The 16112-nt window shown below is 68.7% G+C and overlaps 1 protein-coding gene and 1 long non-coding RNA gene across 2 annotated transcripts; one reads left to right on the top strand and one right to left on the bottom strand.

Annotated features, from left to right (window-relative positions):
• Window positions 1-338: 338 nt before the first annotated feature.
• LOC311629918 lies at window positions 339-1749 on the top strand. Its single transcript, XR_014796292.1, has 2 exons — window positions 339-377; window positions 752-1749. It is a non-coding gene; the product is annotated as an uncharacterized lncRNA (long non-coding RNA).
• A 4619-nt stretch (window positions 1750-6368) lies between these two features.
• Window positions 6369-10248, bottom strand: LOC311630206 (prostaglandin-H2 D-isomerase-like; the record flags this gene model as incomplete). The annotated part of the gene is made up of 6 exons (XM_084899091.1): window positions 9987-10248; window positions 9336-9487; window positions 9148-9224; window positions 8538-8651; window positions 8024-8252; window positions 6369-6477 (listed from the first exon to the last, which is right to left on the bottom strand). Exons 1-6 carry the CDS (start codon window positions 10092-10094, stop codon window positions 6369-6371), a joined length of 789 nt encoding a protein of 262 aa, XP_084755217.1. The 5' UTR covers window positions 10095-10248.
• Window positions 10249-16112: the final 5864 nt, after the last annotated feature.

Consider the following 16112-nt stretch of genomic DNA (forward strand, 5'->3'; position numbering starts at 1 on the left):
AGCACCCCATCCTGGGCTCCTCGCTCTCCGGGGCGATGGGTCTCCTTCCCCCTTTGAGCAGCGGGGCTGGTGGCTGCACCCTGACCCCCTCCTCTGAGCCTGCCTGCTGGCTGCCTCCGGGCTCCGGTTTGGGAACAGGCAGGGGGGGGGGGGTTCCCTGTCTCCCGCAGTGCCCAGGCTGTGCGGGCAGGAGGTGGAAGGGATGTGGGGAAGGCAGCTGGAGGTCGGGGCAGGGTCGCCCATGTGGTCACTGTGCCCCGCAGACTCGGGCATAGAGATGCAGAACCTGTGGGTGGAGGAGACGGCCGACGAGTATGCACTGCTGTACACTGCGTGCAGCGCCGGCGAGCACAGCTTCCACTTGGCCACGCTGTACAGTGGGTGCCCGCCTCCCCCTACCCTACTGACCACCCTCCCCGCTCTGTCCCCCCTCCCCTGCCCACACCTCCGCCCCATACCCCCCCGCCCCGTAACCCTTATGGCCCCCCTGGCCTGTACCTCCCCAGACCTTCAAGCCCTGCCCCCCTCCCCACCCCGTATCCCCCCGCAATGAACCCCTATGGTCCCAACGCCCCGTACCCCCCCATACCCCCCTGCCCCGCCCGAACCCCTCTGGCCTCCGTGCCCTGTACCCCCCGCCCCGTACTCCCCCCGCCCCCGTACCCTCCCCGGCCACAGGCCCACCGGGAGGGGGGCAGGCCCACGCGGGGAGGCAGATCTGAGGCCTCCTGTCCCTGTCTGCCCCACCCAGGCCGCACTGAGACCCCTGAGGACGCTGTGAAGGACAAGTTCAAGGCCTTCGCCGCCACCAAGGGCTTCCCTGAGGAGGACATCATCTTTCCGCCGAACACGGGTGAGGGGCCACGCGGGCGGGCAGAGGGTTGCAGCCGGTCAGAGCGGACAGTCTCCCCGCTCCCGGAGGCCAGACCACCCTGGGCAGCGGCATGGCCTACACAGGGGGCCCTGTCCTCCCCCACGACCGTGGCCCACAGCCCCCCTCCATCCAGCACCCCCGGGGGGCCAGCCCCTGTCGGCCCAGACTCAGGCGTCTCCAGCAGGTGGGGGCGGGCACTGTGGGCACCGGGGCAGCAGCACATTGGGGCCCGAACGTGGGCGCCCCGAGGCTCAGGCCCTGGGCCCTGGGGGTCAGGCCGCCTGTCTGAAGCGGGGGTTGGGGGAGGGTTGGGAGTGATGGGGCTGAGGGAGGGGTGAGGGGCGGGAGGGGAGTGGCGGGAGTGGCCCTGACCGAGGCGCTGACCGCCGCTGTCCCTCGCCTCTTTCTCGGCAGGCAAGTGCATGGAGGGCTAGCAGTAGGTGAGTGGGCTGTGGGCTGGCCTCACCCGCCATTCCACCTGCCATACAAGGGGGGTCCCTGGCCTGCAGGAGCAGCCCAAGGGGCAGGGCTCCCCTGGGGTCCAGAAAGGCAGGAGGGGCTGGGGCTGCGGCAGGATCTGGTGGGGAGGTCCCAGGAGACCTTGGGGCTTCCCCTCCCCGGTAGCCTGGGCCGCTGGGGGGGGTGCGGATCCTGGGATGGGTGCAGTGGGGTGCAGTGGGGAGGGGCAGGGGGGAGGGGCAGGGCGGGCCGCCTGCTCCAGCTCCTCCTGTTCTCAGGCAGGTGACGGGCCCTCAGGACCTGGCCGGCCGCCCTGCTCCATCCTCTCCATGACCCCGAGTCCCAGCCCTGGCTCCCCGACCACCACTCCCGCCCTCGGCTTTGTCCTCCTCTGAGAATAAAACCTAAAGCAGCTGGCAGTGTCTGTGTGTCTGTCCTGTGGTCGCTCACCTGAGGCCGCCTGGGCCTGCTCTGGCAGCTCTGCCAGGGGGCATGCTGGGCGGGGGCAGGTCAGAGGCGGGGTGTTTGCCCTCCCCCCTCGGGGCAGATGAGCACGGAGCTGAGACCTGCGCCTTCACCCCCAGGGGCGGCCTGAGCCCCCAGGTCCTGGCCCCCCCAACCCGGGGCTCCAGGCGCAGTCAGGGACGGGGAGCCAGGCAGCGGGCTTTGGGATGGTCCACGTCCTTTATTCAGTCTGTGTCGTTGGGTGTCCGGCATGAGACGCTGCGTGTCTGTGACTGAAGGCACCTGAGCGATTCCTCCGGGAGGGCGGAGGCCGGTATGCAGGTCCCTGAGCGGCCGCCGGGGCAGCCACGGAGGGGCGCAGAGGCACAGGCGGGGCCGGGCGGGGTCTGCACGCGAAGGCGGGAACCCAGGCAACCGGGGCTGGGGGGAGGGGGCGGGCGAGTGATGCCCCAAAGAGAAACCGTCGCTCAAGCCCGGAGTCCCGCCCGCACTAAGCCCCGCCCCAGCTACGTGACCACGCCCCAGGTGTAGCCCCGCTCCTAGTCTTCGCCCAGTTACTAAGCCCCGCCCAGCACCACAAGCCCCGAGATAGCCCCGCCCCTAGTTCCCGCCCCTTGCCCCCGGGGTGGATGCGCTGTCTGCTTCCCGCAGGATCCAGGGCGCTGCTCCACTGGCTCCTAACCGGAATGCCGCAGGCCAGGCCTGACCTGAGTGGCCACAGGGCCCCCGCGCCGCCGCGGCTGTGTGTGCCTGGCCATCTGGTCCATGCCCAGTCACTATCGGTTTTTTTTATTATTTAATTCTCACCTGAGGACATGCTTTTTAAATTTTATTTACAGAGGGAGGAAGGGAGAGTGGGAGGGAGAAACATCAAATCGGTTGCCCCCACATGTGCCCCAAAGAGGGGCTCGAACTCACAACCTCGGGGTGTGCCCTGACCAGGAGTGGGACCTGCAGCCTTTTGCTGTGTGGGACGATGCTCCAACAAATTGAGCCGCACCAGCCAGGCAGGGGCAAGGTTCTAAAGAGAATGATCCCCCTTGTCCAGCCGGTGTGGCTCGGTTGAGCATCGACCTATGAACCAGGAGGTCACGGTTTGATCCCTGGTCAGGGTCCATGCCCGGGTTGTGGCTTGATCCCCAGTGTGGAGTGTGCAGGAGGCAGCCGATCCATGATTCTCTCCTCATTGGTGCTTCTCTCTCTCCCTCCCTTCCTCTCTGAAATCAATGAACTTGCATAGAAAAGACCCAGGCCCGGGGCTTTCCCAGGGGTCCCGGGAGTCTGCTTTGTTCTAAAAGTGCCCACGTGGGCCTGGCCAGTGTGGCTCAGTGGTTGAGCATCCGGTCAGGGCACAGGCCTGGGTTGCGAGCTTGATTCCCAGTGGGGGGCGTGCAGGAGGCAGCCGATCCATGATGCTCATCACTGATGTTTCTCCCTTCCTCTCTGAAATCAATAAAAATAGATTTTGAAACAATAACCGTGCTCACAGCAGCTGGCGGGCATGGCATTACAGCTCTGCCCGTCGGCCCTGGTGCATCCGCCGCCGGCTGTTCAGGTTGAGCTCCGGGTGCCGTCCCAGCAGCCCCCGGGACCCCCCGAGCGGGTGAGAGGGGTCTGACCGGGTTCCATGGCTCCGGACTGTGTGAGGGTTAAGCCTGACGAGGAGGCTGGAGGGTCCTGACCTTAAAGGGACCGGAGTTCCAGCTACAGCTCGGGGTGTGTGTGTGTGTGTGTGTGTGTGTGTGTGTGGAGGGGCCACAGACCTGGGCCTGGAAGTGGGGGGGGGGGGAGTGGGGAGGGGCGCCGGGCAGGTCTGGCAACACCGGAGGGTCTGAGGGGGCGCCAGGTGGGTCAGGGCGGGTCTGAGGGGACGCCGGCCTGTGTGGGCGGGTCTGAGGGGGCGCCGGGCGGGTCTGGCGGACACCGGAGGGTCTGAGGGGAACCTGAACGGGTCAGGGCGGGTCTGATGGGGCGCCGGCTGTGTAGGGGGGTCTGAAGGGGCGTCGGCCTGTGTGGGGGGGTCTGAGGCGGCGCCGGGCAGGTCTGGCAACACCGGAGGCTCTGAGGGGGCGCCAGGTGGGTCAGGGCGGGTCTGAGGGGGCGCCGGCCTGTGTGGGGGGGTCTGAGGGGGCGCCGGGCAGGTCTGGCAACACCGGAGGGTCTGAGGGGATGCCCGGTGGTTCTGGAGCACATCGGTGGGTCTGAGGGGGCGCCGGGCGGGTCAAGGCGGGTCTGAAGGGGCGGTGGCCTGTGTGGGCGGGTCTGAGGGGGCGGCGGCTGGGTCTGGCGGACACCGGAGAGTCTGAGGGTTCCTGAACCGGTCAGCGCGGGTCTGACGGGGCGCCAGGTGGGTCAGGGCGGGTCTGAAGGGGCGCCGTGCCGGTCTGGCGGACACCAGAGGGTCTGAAGGGGCGCCAGATGGGTCAGGGCGGGTCTGAGGGGTTGCTGGCCTGTGTGGGCGGGTCTGAGTGGGCGCAGGCCTGTGTGGGCGGGTCTGTTGGACACCGGAGGGTCTGAGGGGATGCTGACCGGGTCAGGGCGGGTCTGAGGGGGCGCCGGCCTGTGTGGGCGGGTCTGAGGGGGCGCCTGGGCGGGTCTGGCGGACACCGGAGGGTCTGAGGGGGCGCCGGGCGGGTCTGAAGGGGCGCCGGCCTGTGTGGGTGGGTCTGAGGGGGCGCCGGGCGGGTCTGGCGGACACTGGAGGGTCTGAGGGGGCGCCAGGTGGGTCAGGGCGGGTCTGAGGGGGCGCCGGGCTGTGTGGGGGGGTCTGAGGGGGCACCGGGCAGGTCTGGCAACACAGGAGGTTCTGAGGGGATGCCGGGTGGGTCTGGCGGACATCGGTGGGTCTGAGGGGGCGCCGGGCGGGTCTGGCAACACCGGAGGCTCTGAGGGGGCGCCAGGTGGGTCAGGGCGGGTCTGAGGGGGCGCCGGCCTGTGTGGGGGGGTCTGAGGGGGCGCCGGGCAGGTCTGGCAACACCGGAGGGTCTGAGGGGATGCCCGGTGGTTCTGGAGCACATCGGTGGGTCTGAGGGGGCGCCGGGCGGGTCAAGGCGGGTCTGAAGGGGCGGTGGCCTGTGTGGGCGGGTCTGGCGGACACCGGAGGGTCTGAGGGGATACTGAATGGGTCAGGGCGGGTCTGAGGGGGCGCCAGGTGGGTCAGGGCGGGTCTGAGGGGTTGCCGGCCTGTGTGGGCGGGTCTGAGGGGGTGCAGGCCTGTGTGGGCGTCTGGCGGACACCGGATTGTCTGAGGGGATGCTGACCGGATCAGGGCGGGTCTGAGGGGGCGCCGGCCTGTGTGGGCGGGTCTGAGGCGGCGCCGCGGGTGGGTCTGGCGGACACCAGAGGGTCTTAGGGGATACTGAACGGGTCAGGGCGGGTCTGAGGAGGCGCCGGCCTTTGTGGGCGGGTCTGAGGGGGCGCCGGGCGGGTCTGGCAGACACCGGAGGGTCTGAGGGGATCCTGAACGGGTCAGGGCGGGTCTGAGGGGGCGCCATGTGGGTCAGGGGGGTCTGAGGGGGCGCCGGGCGGGTCTGGCGGACACCAGAGGGTCTGAGGGGGCGTCAGGTGGGTCAGGGCGGGTCTGAGAGGTTGCTGGCCTGTGTGGGCGGGTCTGAGGGGGCGCAGACCTGTGTGGGCGGGTTTGAGGGGGCGCCTCGGGCGGGTCTGGCGGACACCGGAGGGTCTGAGGGGGCGCCAGGTGGGTCAGGGCGGGTCTGAATGGGCGCCGGCCTGTGTTTGCGGGTCTCAGGGGGCGCCTCGGGCGGGTCTGGCGGACACCGGAGGGTCTTCCGGGATGCTGAACGGGTCAGGGCGAGTCTGAGGGGGCGCCGGCTGTGTAGGGGGGTCTGAGGGGGCGCCGGCCTGTGTGGGGGGGTCTGAGGGGGTGCCAGGTGGGTCAGGGCGGGTCTGAAGGGGCGCCGGCCTGTGTGGACGGGTCTGAGGGGGCGCCGGGCGGGTCTGGCCGACACCAGAGGGTCTGAGGGGCGCCAGGTGGGTCAGGGCGGGTCTGAAGGGCCGCCGGCCTGTGTGGGCGGGTCTGATGGGCGCCCGGCGGGTCTGTTGGACACCGGAGGGTCTGAGGGGATGCTGAACCGGTCAGGGCAGGTCTGAGGGTGCGACGGCCTGTGTGGACGGGTCTGAGAGGGCCCCGGCCTGTGTGGGTGGGTCTTAGGGGGCGCCGGGTGGGTCTGGCTGACACCGGAGGGTTTGAGGGGGCGCAAGGTGGTTCAGGTCGGGTCTGAAGGGGCGCCGGCCTGTGTGGGCGGTTCTGAGGGGGCGCTGGGCGGGTCTGGCGGACACCGGAGGGTCTGAGGGGATGTTAAACGGGTCAGGGCGGGTCTGAGGGGTCGCGGGCCTGTGTGGGCGCCAGGCGGGCGCGCGGGAAGCAGGTGCTCCAGAGCCGCGCGCCCTCCGTCACGCTGCAGGAGAGACTGTCAGCGGCCTCCGAGAGCCGCCCGCCTCGCCATGGGGCCGGCACTCACTGCAGGCGGAAGCAGCCCCTGCCCCGGGCGCCCCGCCCCTCCTCGCCCGGCCCCTCCTCGCCTGGTTCCTCCTCGCCCGGCTCCTCCTCTCAGAAGCACACGAAGCGCAGGGGCCCCGGGCCTGGTGGCAGCGTGCAGAGCATGGCCAACTCCGGGAGCGCGGCCAGGCTTCCTCTCGGGTCCGCACCGCTCAGGCGCCTGCGCGGGGCAAGAGGCGGGAGCGTGCCTGCACTGGGGGCGGGGCCTGCGCCTGGCCTGTCAGACTCAGGCCGGCGCGGGGTGCTAGTCTCTGGGCGGGGCTTCGTCACGGGGCAGGAACTAGGGGCGGGGCTATATCAGGGGTGGAGACTGGGGCGGAGCTTGTGGAATGGGGCGGGGCTTAGTAACAAGGGAAGACCAGGAGCATTGCTAAACCTGGGGCGTGGTCACGTCGCTGGGGGCGGGGCTTAGTGCGGGCGGGACTCGGGGGTAAGTGGCGGTTCTGTTTGGGGCCTCACTCGCCCGCTCCCTCCCCTTCGCCCTGAGAGCCCGGTTCCCGCCTTCGCGTGCAGACCCTGCCAGGACCCGCCTGTGCCTCTGCGCCCCTCGGTGGCGGCCGCTCCGGATCTGCACACCAGTCTCCGCCCTCCCGGAGAAATCGCTCAGGTGCCTTCAGACACAGACACACAGCGTCTAATGCCGGACACCCCGACACAGACTGAATAAAGGACGTGGACCATCCCAAAGCCCGCTGCCTGGCTCCCCGTCCCTGACTATGCCCGGAGCCCGGGGTGGGGGGGACAGGGCCTGCGGGCTAGGCCGCCCCAGGGGGTGAAGGCACAGGTCTCAGGTCTCAGCGCTGTGCTCATCTGCCCCGAGGGGGGAGGGCAAACACCCCGCCTCTGACCTGCCCCCCCAGCATGCCCCCTGGCAGAGCTGCCAGAGCAGGCCCAGGCGGCCTCAGGTGACCGACCACAGGACAGACACACAGACACTGCCAGCTGCTTTAGATTTTATTCTCGGAGGAGGACAAAGCCGAGGGCGGGAGTGGTGGTCGGGGAGCCAGGGCTGGGACTCCGGGTCATGGAGAGGATGGAGCAGGGCGGCCGGCCAGGTCCTGAGGGCCCGTCACCTGCCTGAGAACAGGAGGAGCTGGAGCAGGCGGCCCGCCCTGCCCCTCCCCACTGCTCCTCCCCACTGCACCCCACTGCACCCATCCCAGGATCAGCAGCCGCCCCAGCGGCCCAGGCTACCGGGGAGGGGAAGCCCCAAGGTCTCCTGGAACCTCCACACCAGATCCTGCCGCAGCCCCAGCCCCTCCTGCCTTTCTGGACCCCAGGGGAGCCCTGCCCCTTGGGCTGCTCCTGCAGGCCAGGGACCCCCCTTGTATGGCAGGTGGAATGGCGGGTGAGGCCAGCCCACAGCCCACTCACCTACTGCTAGGCATCCATGCACTTGCCTGCCGAGAAAGAGGCGAGGGACAGCGGCGGTCAGCGCCTGTGTCAGGGCCACTCCCGCCCCTCCCCTCCCACCCCTCACCCCTCCCCCAGCCCCATCACTCCCAACCCTCCCCCAACCCCCGCTTCAGACAGGCGGCCTGACCCCCAGGGCCCAGGGCCTGAGCCTCGGGGCGCCCACGTTCGGGCCCCAATGTGCTGCTGCCCCGGTGCCCACAGCGCCTGCCCCCACCCGCTGGAGACACCTGAGTCTGGGCCGACAGGGCCTGGCCACCCGGGGTGCTGGATAGAGGGGTTTTGTGGGCCACGGTCCTGGGGGAGGACAGGGCCCCCTGTGTAGGCCATGCCGCTGCCCAGGGTGGTCTGGCCCCGGGAGCGGGGAGACTGTCCGCTCTGACCGGCTGCAGCCCGCTGCCCGCCCGGGTGGCCCCTCACCCGTGTTCGGCGGAAAGACGATGTCCTCGTTGGGGAAGCCCTTGGCGGAGGCGAAGGCAGTGAACTTGTCCTTCACAGCGTCCTCCGGGGTCTCAGTGCGGCCTGGGCGGGGCGGACGGGGACAGGAGGCCTCAGATCTGCCTCCCCGAGTGCGCGTGCCCCCCTCCAGGAGGGCCTGAGGCCAGGGAGGTACCGGGGAGGTACAAGGCAGGGGAGTACAGGACAGGGGGGCCAGAGGGGTCCGGGGCGGGGCAGGGGGATACGGGTCAGGGGAGGGGGGCAGGGCAAGGGGGCCAGAGGGGTCCGGGGCGGGGCAGGGGGGTGAGCAGGGGAGGGGGGACAGGGCGGGGAGGGTGGTCAGGAGGGTAGGGGGAGGCGTGCACCCACTGTACAGCGTGGCCAAGTGGAAGCCGTTCTTGTCTTCGGCGCACACAGTGTACAGCAGTGCATACTTGCTGGTCGTCTCCTCCACCCACAGGTCCTGCAACTCTATGCCCAAGACTGCGGGCCACAGTGACCACATGGCGACCCTGCCCCAACCTCCGGCTGCCTTCCCCCCCTCCCCCCTCCGTCCTGCCTGCACAGCCTGGGCACTGCGGGAGCCAGGGAACCCCCCCCCCCACCCGTTCGCAAACCGGAGCCCGGGGGCAGCCAGCAGGCAGGCTCAGACAGCGAGGGGGTCAGGGTGCAGCCACCAGCCCTGCTGCTCAAAGGGGGCAGGAGACCCATCGCCCCGGAGAGGGAGGAGCCCAGGATGGGGTGCTGTCGCCTGCCCGTCCAGCAGGGGGAGCGACGAGTTCTGGGGAGACCCCACGGGGCAGGGCGGGGCCGGCAGGACTGGCTCCAGGGTGAGTCCTGGTGTCCCCCCCACCCCCCAGCTGGGGGCAGATCCAGCCAGACGCCAGGCTCCCCAGCCCGGAGGGGAGGCCCTCAGCCTGCTGGGCTGGGGTGCTGTCACCCGCAGTGCGTCCAGGCCTCTGGCGTGGGGGCCACTCACAGGGGCTGGTGTAGGTGTAGTGGCCGGGGGTGTCCGTTGGCGACAGCAGCATGCTCCGTGTCTCATAGTCCTCTCCCCTGCGGGCAGGGCACCGTCAGGGTCAAGCGTGGGGATCCTGGCGGCAGCCAGCCACGGGGGCAGGCCGGGCCCTGGGGGAGCCCTCAGCCCCGATGCCCCCGCAGCCCCACCTGGGGAAGCCGGTGGTGAGATTGAGGACTCCTTCCCCGTGCTCGGGCGTGGCCGGGGCAATCACGATCAGACACATGGACTGGTTGTCCTTCTGCTCCAGGAACCAGCTGGCGTTGGAAGCCAGGCCCACGGCAAACCAGCGCCCCAGGAACTGCGAATGGCCCCCCGTCAGCCAAGGCCCACCGGGCCGCCTGGTGGGCACCCCGCCCTCCATGTCCCGTGGCCAGTCCGCCCCCAGCCCAGCTCCTCGAGGAGCAGCAGCTCAGGGCACTGGGCAGTTTGGGGGGGGCTGGGGGTTGGGCGCTGGTGTCCACGACACTGGACGCTCCAGGGAAGGGCAGGGCGGCGGGCGGACCCAGCGCCGAGTCCACGGGAGTTTGTGGCCCCCCAGTCCCGCCCTGTCTGCGTCTCCCGCCCGGGGGTGTCCCAGCTTCAAGCCTGCTTCCCCCAGCACCCGAGCTCCGAGGGTGACTGGAGGGTAGGCGGGCAGGGGGCCGGCGTGTCTGCAGGTCCCGTGTGAGGCCTGTGGACACGGGCTTCCCCGCTGGAGGAAGGGCAGCGTGGCCGGTCGGTCCTCTCTCTGGGGGACAGCCCAGGCAGAGCCCCTCCCTCCGCAGAGCCCTCCCCGGGGGACCGGCCGGGGGCTCCACCTGGTCCTTCTGGAAGCTGGGCTGCTCAGAGGCCAGCGCCGGGGCCGGCAGGACCCCCAGGGCCCCCAGCAGGACCAACGCCATCCACAGGGAGCGCGGAGCGGCCATCGGGGCTGAGCCGACGTCGGAGGCGGAGGCGGGAGCAGCAGTGAGGCCGAGCGGGAGTTTCAGGACGGCAGAGCCGGGGGACCCTATTTAAGGGCCCGGCTTGGCCTGCGCCGGAGCCAAGGCCGGCCCTGGGGCGTGTGATGCCGCAGCCACCCCCACCAGCTTTCCCCCCCCCCCCCAACCGCAAAGGCTCGGATCCCACAGGCAACCTCCCCCGGGGCTGGGGCTGGGGGCAGGCGGGTCCCTTTCCACAGACAGAACCTGCCCTGGGGCTGATGGGGCAGGGCACTCAACTGCAGCCCTGCCTGTCCCTGGCCTGCCGGCCGCTGCCGCCTGGGATGGGGTGTGCTGGCCCCTCCTGCCACCCCCCAGAAACAGGTGCTGGGCCCTGGCACTGCCTCCGGTCACACAGGAACAAGGGGGCGGGGGGACCAGCGGCCTTGTGCAGGGGGGACCCCAAGAGGCCACCTGGGGGCACACCAAGAGGCCTGTGAGCTGAGCTCAGCGGCCGAGCAGACATGAGGCCGCTATGTCCCTGAGCGGCATGTGCTGGGGAGGGCTGGGGGGGAGGCGGGCGCTCGCCTGCTGCCCCAGACACCGGGGTGCAAGGAGCTGCCTTGTCCTCAAACAGCCCCAGGCCACCCCCAAGTCACCCCCAGACCACACCCAGGCCACACCCAGACCACCCCCAAACCACCCCCAGACCACACACAGACCACACCCAGGCCACCCCCAGGCCACACCCAGGCCACCCCAGGCCACCCCCAGACCACACCCAGACCACCCCCAGGACACCCCCCAGACCAGGGGTCTTCAAACTACAGCCCTCAGGCCACATGCAGCCCCCAGGGCAGTCTGATCCTGCCGGCCAGATTTTTGGGCAGTGAGCGCAGCCAAGGTGTTACAGTAGGAATTAGTAGTTCATATAGTCCGGCCCTCAAGCTCTCTGAGGGACCGTGATCTGGCCCCCACTTTAAAAAGTTTGAGGACGCCTGCCCCAGACCATCCCAGGCCACCCCCAGGACACCCCCAGGACACCCTGTCGTGGGGTTGAACCCTGGGTTCAAAATAAGAACACCGGAGGCTGATTAATTAATTTAAAAAAAAAGCAGGCAAGGATTTATTGAACTGGCCAGGACAGCCATGAGAGCACCACACGCAGGTGGTCTCCACCGTTTCAGGGGTAGGCAATTCCTTTTAAAGGTTTAAACTGCAAGAATTTTCCTTTTGTTCCTAAAATCCTAAAGACTGAATTCTAAAGACTGGGGACAGCCAGCAGGGTCGGTTCCCAGTCACGTCCTGCTGGACGTGGGAATGTGGTCCTGTCTTGCAATAGCGATAACACAGAAGCAGAGCTCAGCAGTTAGTCTCTGAAGGTTATCTACAGTTTCTATCCCTGAAGCTACTGAGTCAGTGGAAATCATTCTCTCATAGTCCTGGTCCCAGGCAAGGGAAAATTACCTTAGCCTCCAGGTCTTCTCCTGGAAGCTGAGGTAAGTACTCTGTGTTTTAATCAGATGCAGGGGCCAAACTAGGAGGGTTAAAATTCAAATAGCAGTTTTTACCAAAGTATGGTTGCCACTATATTTCAATCCCAGGCCACCCCCAAGCCACCCCCAGGGCACCCCAGGCCACCCTCAGACCACACCCAGGCCACATCCAGACCACCCCGACACCACCCCAGACCCCCACCAGGCCACACCCAGATCACCACCAGGCCACCCCAGGCCACCCCCAAGCCACCCCCAGGTCACCCCCAGGCCACCCCCAGACCACCACCAGGCCACCCCCAGACCCCCACCCCCATCCCGGGGCTGAAGAGCAGCCAGACCCGGGACGGGCAGGACACAACTGGAGCAGCGTCTGGCAGCCCTCAGCCGGCCCCAGGGCCGCTGGCTCTGCCCCCTGCGGCTCTTGCGCGCTGGGAGGCCGGGCTCGGGTGGGACATGCAGCACCTTCACGTGGGAACCCCAGGGACTGACTTCACAAGGCACCGGCTGGGCCCTTGGGCACGGGCTGACCTTCAACCTTAACCAGGACGGACAGACCAGTCGGGACCAGTCTGAGGTCCTGTCGGAATGGGCCGTGTGGATCCGTGTACAGACCCCTCCGCCCCCACGGTTCCTCTGCTCCCCCTCCCCCTCCTGAGCTCCGTGCCCTCCTGCCGGTGCCCACAGTGGGTGGGTGTTGGCCTAAGGCTGCGGGTCCCATCCGTGCTCTGCTCTCACCCTCCCTGTCCCTTCCCCTCTCTCTGAAAGTCAGTAAGAAAGCAAACCAAGCCAAACCCCGTGCCCTGGCGGCTGTGAGCATGGCCTGTGACTGCCGGCTCCTGAATAAACCGTCTTTTCTCTCCCCAGCACCTGCTGCTCCTGTTCAAAGGGGCAGGGAGCCCCCCGGGGCTCTGCATCCCGAGGGCAGGGCCAGCTCTGTGGCCCCGGGGCCCGGCCAGGTGGGAGGGTGCCCAGGCGGGAGGGCACCCCAGGCGGGAGGGCGCCCCAGGCGGGAGGGCGCCCAGGAGGGAGGGCGCCCCAGGCCGGTGGGTGCCCCGCCTGCTGGGGGTCCAGTGAGGACCGACGCCGCCTGGGCCGGCCCGGGTGCTCCGGATGCCGCCGCCCACCCCGTGGTCGCCCGGTGCCGGCTCCTCCAGGCACCCAGTGTGTGCCCACTGGGGGAGGGTGTGGGCACAGACGGGACCAGGCTCCGGGGACGGCTGTGCCTGGACGTGGCCTGGCCCTGGGGAGGGAGGTTTGGCGAGGAGTGAGGACGGGGAGGCGGGGGGGACAGCAGCAGGGGCTCACTGCCCAGGGGCTCACCCCGCCCCCAGGCCTGGCCCCCCAGCCGGGCTCCATCAGCTGCCATGGCTGCCCCTCAGCTCCCCGAGCCTGGGCATCAGGCAGGGTGGGGCCGGGATCTGGGCGGGCTCCTGGCTGGAGGTGTGGGGTGTCAGGCAAGGAGCTGAGGGTCGGGGCTGTCTTGCTCAGCCCCCAGATGGGGAAATGTTGGGGGGACCTGCTTCACGTGCGCCCTCCTGCTCCCCAGAAATAAGCAGGTCGACCGGGATCAGGGCTCCGAGCAGCTTTATCTGTAAAACCTAGAGGGTGACGTAGGCGAGCTCACCCCCCCACGCCGAGCCCAGACCACGCCCGGTCACGCCCGGTCACGCCAGGCTGCCCCCTCTGTCCTGAACCCCAGCAGGCTCAGCCACCGCCGTGAGCTGGCACAGACTGGTCACCCCAGATGGTGCTGGGAGGCCTGTCATGCCCGCAGTTTGCCTCCCCCGGGGGCCTCGGGCAGCTCGGCCAGCCCCGGGGCAGCCGGGACCGAGCTAAGGGCGCAGCGGCTCAGGGTCACCTGCTGCCCAGGGCTGAGTCCGGCTGAGGAGGGGGTGGAAGTCCGCGCCCACTAATCCGGGAACCGGAGAAGGCGAGTCCTCCTGCCAGGCATTCTTCTGCCAGTGGGAGCTCCCAGACTCACAAAGAGACACTGTGTCCCCCGAGAGGTGGGCGGCGTGGGAGCCTGCCTGCACCTGTGTGTGCACGTGCATGAGTGCATATGCATGCAGGTGTGTGCGTGTCTATGTCTGTGCAACGAGTGTGCATGCCTTTGTGTGCAATTCTTTGTGTGCATGTCTCTGTGTCTGTGTGTTCATGTCTCTGTGTGCACGTGTGTATACATGTTTGTGCACATCTCTCTGTGAAACATGTGTACGTGAAACGTGTGTCTGTGTGCGTGTCTGTGTGTGCAACATGTGTGCATGTGAATATCTGTGTGTGCAGGTCTCTGTGTCTCTGTGAGTGTGTGCATGTCTCTGTGTGTCTGTGTGTGTGGTGAATGTGGGGAGGGGAGGGGGTGTGGAGGTGGGTGTGGGGATGGTAAGGGGTGTGGAGGTTGGTTTGCCGTCGCTGGCAGGTGTACAAGTCGCGGAAGATCGGCAGCATCCTGGCCGTGGACCGCCTGTGCCTGGGCGTGGGCCCCGGCGAGTGTTTCGGCCTCCTGGGCATCAACGGTGTGGAGGTGGGTGTGGGGAGGGGCGGGGTGTGGAGGTGGGTGTGTGGATGGGAGGGGTGTGGAGGTGGGTGTGGGGAGGGGATGGGTGTGGAGGTGGGTGTGGGGAGGGGATGGGTGTGGAGGTGACTGCGGGCAGGGCCGGCGGCCGCGGGGACACTTCTGGCCCGAGTCCAGGACAGAGGGACCCCGTGCTCGGGACAAACCGCCCCCGGCAAACAGGCCCCCACAGACCCTAGAGGCCGGGAGGCTGGGAGAGGCCTCAGCGAAGGCAGGCAGGGGTGGGGGCACCGGGCTGAGCAGAGGCTGCCCCCCTGGGTGAGGGCGGGAGGGGGAGAGCATGCCCGGGCCTGGGGTCGGGCACTGCTGGGTGCCGGGGGCCGCCCTAACCGGCCTGTCTGCCGTCTGCCAGGCCCAGCTCTCCTTCAACACGGACACGCTCTGCTGACCACCAGGCGCGGCTCAGTCCCCCCGGAGGGGCGGAACTCGGGGGACAGAGCTGGCCCGGTGCCCGCCCAGCAGGCCCTGGAGGGGGAGGTCCAGGACCAAGGGCTCCAGCCCCTGCCCCTGCCAGGGCCGCCCTCCCCGCATTGTGCCAAAGGCCGCCCGGCCGGCTGACACCCTCCCCTGCTCTGCCTTAAGCCTCAGCCTCGGCCGGAGCCCGGCTCTGCCCGCCCAGCTCGCCCCCCACCCCCCACCCCGGGGCCACCGGGGTGACGCTGCCGGGTGTGCCCGCCCCTCCTGGACCCCCTTCTCTCTGACGACCCGGGGCTGGGCGGGGACTCAGGGGCTGCATCCCGGCCCCGGGCACCCACCTGCTGGGGTTCTGGAAGGGGTGCCAGGACCTGCTTTCGTGCTGGGGGCTCCCCCCTGTGGCCGGGCAGGGGCTGCTGGAGGCAGCAGGCTGGGTACCAGGGAAGGCGAGGCCGGCCCCACTGGCCAGGAGAGGACAGGGGCCCCGCCTGCCCCCGGCTGTCAGTGCTCCCCACCCAGCCGCCGCCTGCCGCCTGCAGCCGGAGCTGCACGCAGCGCACAGATGTTTGTTTTAAGTAAATAAACAGAAAAGGCCATGCGAGCGTTGTGTCTTAGGGTGACGGGGCCCTGGGGACTCAGGGCACCAGCCTGTGGGGGAGGGGCGGGCGGGTAACAGGTCGGCCGGGGGAGGGGGCTCCCACCCCCCACGCCCTGGCACTGCGGTCGGGAGACCAGGCAGGGGCTGTCCACGGCTCCCCCAGCACCCTCAGCCTGGGCTCCCGCGCTCGGCACCCAAGACGATGGAGTCCTCATGTGCAAGGCTGGGGCAGGCCCTGTGAGGCCTCCCGTGCCCCCTGCCGGGGTCGGGGCCGTGGCGGGCGGGGCTGGCTGCCCGGCTCCTCCCGGCCGGCCGTGGGGGGCTCCCAGGGGGAGGGGGACGGAGAGGCTGAGACCCACGTCGGGGAAGGAGCGTGTGCAAAGCTGGAGACGGTCACGGGGACCTTCCAGGGCTCCCTCCCAGGGGGTCGTGGTCAGTCCTCCCCCTCGGGTGCTTCTGGGACACAGGCCCCCGGAGGGCCGGGTGCACGGCAGGCTTGTCACTGTCGCTGGGGGTGGGGGAGTGTTGGGGACCCTTTCCTGCCATCTCCCGGGCACTTCCTCACACAGGGACCCCCTGCCTTCACAATAGCCCCACGGCCCCATGGGATTTACCCCTTCTAGTTTGGCCCCTGCATCTGATTAAAACACAGGGTACTTACCTCAGCTTCCAGGAGAAGACCTGGAGGCTAAGGCAATTTTCCCTTGCCTGGGACCAGGACCACGAGAGAATGACTCCCACTGACTCAGTAGTTTCAGGGATAGAAACTGTAGATAACCTTCAGAGACTAACTGCTGAGCTCTGCTTCTGTGTTATCGCTATTGCAAGACAGGACCACATTCCCACGTCCAGTAGGACGTGACTGGGAACCGACCCTGCTGGCTGTCCCCAGTCTTTAGAATTCAGTCTTTAGAACTTTAGGAACAAAAGGAAAATTCTTG

The sequence above is a fragment of the Pipistrellus hanaki genome (assembly GCF_964339955.1).
Source record: "Pipistrellus hanaki genome assembly, chromosome: 11".
NCBI lineage: Eukaryota > Metazoa > Chordata > Mammalia > Chiroptera > Vespertilionidae > Pipistrellus > Pipistrellus hanaki.